Source organism: Carlito syrichta, unplaced genomic scaffold (genome assembly GCF_000164805.1).
Source record: "Carlito syrichta isolate Samal-C Ts95f unplaced genomic scaffold, Tarsius_syrichta-2.0.1 Scaffold315987, whole genome shotgun sequence".
NCBI lineage: Eukaryota > Metazoa > Chordata > Mammalia > Primates > Tarsiidae > Carlito > Carlito syrichta.
This window is the reverse complement of record NW_007260083.1, coordinates 422,482-427,258: the sequence shown is the minus strand read 5'-3', so window position 1 is coordinate 427,258 and position 4,777 is coordinate 422,482. Positions and strand designations below refer to the sequence as shown.

At 46.5% G+C, this 4,777-nt stretch overlaps 1 protein-coding gene across 2 annotated transcripts in view; it reads left to right on the top strand.

The window, feature by feature from the left end:
• Positions 1-3,308, top strand: part of ZNF567 (zinc finger protein 567) — a 70,194-nt gene extending 66,886 nt beyond the window's left edge. For both annotated transcript variants that reach the window (XM_008073654.2, XM_021706769.1), the window contains exon 6: positions 2,257-3,308. In XM_008073654.2, coding sequence (XP_008071845.2) covers positions 2,257-2,453 — 197 coding nt within the window. In that variant the 3' untranslated portion in view covers positions 2,454-3,308. The remainder of the gene's footprint in view (positions 1-2,256) is intronic.
• The last annotated feature ends 1,469 nt before the right edge of the window (positions 3,309-4,777 follow it).

Here is a 4,777-nt window from a genome sequence, read left to right as displayed (position 1 = left end):
GGGCTCAGGCAATCCACTCACCTCAGCCTCCCAAAGGCGCGGGATGACAGGCTGGGCCACTGAGTCCGGCTGGCATTTGTTTTCCTAGCTTAGCAAGGATGAGGGCTCATGATATAGTCAGTCCTCCAGGCAGGCATAATCATCCTGCTTGGAATAATTTTGATCATGACCATGGTTCACTGCAGACTTGAGACTGATTACCTAGGTTTTGTCATAGGTCCTCAAAGTCCATCCCATTCTGGTTCATGAAGGGGGTGGCCTCTGTTTCTTGCTCAGGTCATTGAAAAAAAAAAAAATCAAAGAATAGCTTTGAGGTTTCTGACTCCTAGTTAAAAACCTATGTGTGGTGGTTTCTTTTGCCCATGCCAGCCTGGCATGTCTGCCTTTCTTTTCTCCCTTCTTTCTCTAATAAACTTTGTTTAAAAACTTTATAAAGGCTGGGCTGAGTGGCTCAGCCTGTAATCCTAGCACTTTGGGAGGCCGAGGTGAGTGGGTTGCCTGACCCCGCGGGTTCAAGACCCTGTCTCTACAATAAATCAAAAATTAGCTGGGCATGGTAGCGTGTGCCTGTCGTTTCAGCTACTTGGAAGGCTGAGGCGGAAGGATCGCCAGAGCCTAGCAGGTTAATGTTGGGATGGCCTTCTCACCACAGCAGGTAAAATTATCAAAAACAAGGAAAAAATATTAGCCCTCTTAAAAACTATTTGGCTCCCTTAAAAAGTAGCTATTATTCATTGTAAAGGTCACCAAAAATCTAACACTCTAAAGGCAATTGAAAACCACCTGGCAAGCCGGGCTCGGTGGCTCAGCCTGTAATCCCACGCCTTTGGGAGGCTGAGGTGAGTGGATTGCCTGAGCCCGCGGGTTCGAGACCCGCCTGGGCAGCGAGACCTCATCTCTACAAGAAATCAAAAAATCAGCCGGGCATGGTAGCGCACGCCTGTAATTCCGGCTGCTCGGAAGGCTGAGGCGGAAGGATCGCCGGAGCCCAGCAGGTCGAGGCTGGGTGACCGGGAGCGGCCACTGCACTCCAGTCTGGGCGACAGAGTGAGACTCCGACCCAAAAAAAAAAAAAAAAACCTCCAAAATTGTTCTACCTAAAGTTCTTGAAGAAAAATTAATAAAACAACTCCACTCTACCACCCACCTAGAAAAAAACAAAATGGCTAAACTGTGAAACCATTTTCATATTATCAGCAACTTAAAAAACCAAGCTAACTCAGCAACTTTAATGTGTCCTGCTTGTGCCCGCATCAATTCCAAGGGAGGACCTAAACCCCGTCCAGGAATCGCAGCACAAAAGTTAAACCCTGGTAAACAATAAACAGTAAACTTTGCTAAAATAAAACCTCCACATGCAGAATGCAGTTATTTACTAGTATTAGTAAACGTTTTTTCAGAATAAATAAAAGCATTTGCCACAAAAAAATAAAACTGTCCTTGTGGCAGAGAGGGGCTGATAATAGTTAAAAGTATTCCTTTTAAAGATCAATCTAGCTGGGCTCGGTGGCTCAGCCTGTCATCCCGTGCCTTTGGGAGGCTGAGGTGAGTGGATTGCCTGAGCCCGCAGGTTCAAGACCCGCCTGGGCAACTTGGCAAGACCTCATCTCTACAATCCATCAAAAAAAATTAGCCGGGCGTGGTAGCGTGCGCCTGTAGTTCCAGCTACTGGAAGGCTGAGGGCGGAAGGATCGCCAGAGCCCAGCAGGTCGAGGCTGCGGTGGCCGGGAGCGGCCACTGCACTCCAGTCTGGGCGACAGAGCGAAACCACAACTCCAAAAAAAAACCAAAAAAACCCTCCTCTTTTACCCTATTTGCGGGATCCTATTCTTAAAAAGTTTACTAATCAGCCGGGCTTGGTGGCTCAGCCTGTAATCCCAGCACTTTGGGAGGCTGAGATGAGTGGACTGCCTGAGCCCGCGGGTTCGAGACCTGCCTGGGCAACTTGGCAAGACCTCATCTCTACAATAAATTAAAAATTAGCCGGGCATGGAAGTGCACGCCTGTAGTTCCAGCTACTGGGAAGGCTGAGGCGGAAGGATCGCCGGAGCCCAGCAGGTCGAGGCTGTGGTGGCCGGGAGCGGCCACTGCACTCCAGTCTGGGCAACAGAGTGAGACTCCAACTCAAAAAAAAAAGTTGACTAATCAATCTCTGTTAAAGTATCTCCAGTCTTCACAGCAGGTTCAGGACCTTGTCCACACCAACGTCTGTGGTGTACTGCCAACTCCAACCTCCACACGTGTCATTTGTTCCAGCCTGGAAATTTGGTCTACGTCAAAAAGTTCCAAAAAGAAGAACTGACGCCCTCCTAAAAAGAACCATACAAGGTCATCCTCACCACCCCAACATCACTCAAGGTTGGCATAATACTGACCTAAATTCATCATTCGCAAGTCAAAAGAGCTACGAACACCAAAGCCTGGCTCAGCCAAGCCTGCGGCTAGAATGCTAAGGTACCCCTCTGCCCAAACAACACCTGGACTGTAAACCAACATCCTAATAATCCTCTCAAAATCACCCTCCAAGCCCATCGCCCTGTACCACCTGACCAGCCAACAGAGCAAAAATCGTAAAACTTTAATCATGACTGGTTATCTAAATGCAGTGCATTCACCCCTTCCCTCTCCTTTTTGTTATCCCACTTGTTCTAGAATTTTAAGCAGCACTGCTTACTGCATGCAGCTTCTGCAAAATGGCCATGCTGCAAAAAAGTCCTGTTAACACGGTTTTATCTCTCATGTACTAAATGTATTATTGCTCTATTATGCTTGAAATAAGTTTAACTTGTTTTCATATGCATCGTTTACTTCATACCACCTGGCCACAACTAGCTTCAAATTGCTGACTCTATTAAAAACAAGACCCCCTTATTATGTAGGTTTAAGGGTCAATGCTCCTATTGTCAGTAATACTGACAGAACAACATGTTCTCCAAACACTTCATGTCACTGTAAGGCCAGAGGTACCGGAGGGCGGGGCGGGCCTCAACAAGATGGCTCCAACCCAGACCAGGAGAACAATGGGTGAGAGTGAGCCAGCAAAAATGAGTAACCAGAACCAAGACCCCAGCCACAAAGCCAGCTAGTACCTGTTACAGCGACTCTAGCAACCCCGTTCAGTCAATTGCCAGCAGACATGACAGCTGTCCCAACCAGTGATTGCTCTCCCTGATCCCCTCACAGCTTTCTCAGTGTGCCCTTTATAAACCCATCGCCCATCTTGCTGGGCACGACTTTTCTGGCCCACAGCTACATGGACTGGTGAACCTCGCCCAGGATTGCACTAATAAATTTTTCTTGGCTCCTTTGTTGCTGTTTTGCCTGGTTTGTTTTCATTTACCTTACAGCCACCATAAAAACGTAACTGAAAATGCCTCTTGTCTAATAACCACAAGTTTTAATTTAACAGCTTCTCCATTTTCTAAAATTTGTAATCGGTCTCTTACCAAGACCATAACTCATTCCCAAACTTATACTGCACCTGCCAATATGTGGTTTGCTTGTTCATTAGGTTTATCCACTTATGTTACTGCTAAAATATTAGACAGTAAGCCTGTTTTATTATTACTGTTCATGTACTTCCTCAATTATATGTCTACAGTGGCCCCAAGGGTGCGCTCCTAATTTTACCACCTGGTACCCAAAAGAGGCATGCTGCTCCTCTGTTGGTCCCCACCTTAGTCAAATTAAGTGTGGCTGGGACAGCTGTACTTAGCACTGCTGCTTTAGTCTGCAAAAAAACAGGACTAATGGAACTAACTAGCTTAACCCAAAACATAATGTGGCAGAGAGGGGCTGATAACAGTTATAAGTATTCCTTTTAAAGATCAATCTGCAAGCTCCGAAAACCTGCTAGACAGGTTTTGCTTGAGAAGACCAAATAGCCAAAGATGGCTTTCCTGGAAATGCAAGATAGTAACCAATTCACGACCTTAACCCAAATCCTCTCTATGTGAAGTTATGGTTTACAACCTCTGCTTGTTATGCATATCCTGGAGCCCATTTGTTCTTTGAAAATCTGGTTTTGCTAAGTACAAACTTGCAAATTCCAAAAGAAAATGTATATTCACACAACACGACTCCCTCCCTTGCCTAAACTAAGGTATAAGACCCCTCTCCCCCTTCCCTGGAGTGCTCAGCCTTGGAGCATTAGCTTGCTGGTGCTAATAAACTGCTACTTCCTAAGATAGCCTCAGTGTCACAGCCTCTCTGTTTTCCCGCAACAGAACCTTGCATTTAAACTGGTTTGTTAACTTTGTCAAAAAACAAATCAGCTGGGCTCGGTGGCTCAGCCTGTAATCCCACGCCTTGGGAGGCTGAGGTGAGTGGATTGCCTGAGCCCGTGGGTTTGAGACCCACCTGGGCAACTTGGTGAGCCCTCATCTCTACAATAAATCAAAAACTATTAGCCGCATGTGGTAGCGTGTGCCTGTAGGTCCAGCTACCCGGAAGGCTGAGATGGAAGGATTGCCGAAGCAAAGCAGGTCGAGGCTGCGGTGGCCGGGAGTGGCCACTGCACTCCAGTTTGGGTGACAGAGTGAGACTCCAACTCAAAAAAAAAAAAGAAGAAGAAGAAGAAAAAACAACTCAACTCAGTAGAAATCCTGTATACCAGAACCTATTATAATTCCCTTCCCTTAACTAAAGAGTCAGTAAATTGACTCATACACAACTGAAAGGGGAGAATGAAATGAGCTAAATCAGTTTAAAAAAAATCAAATTGCAGCCGGGCTCGGTGGCTCAGCCTGTAATCCCGCGCCTTTGGGAGGCTGAGGTG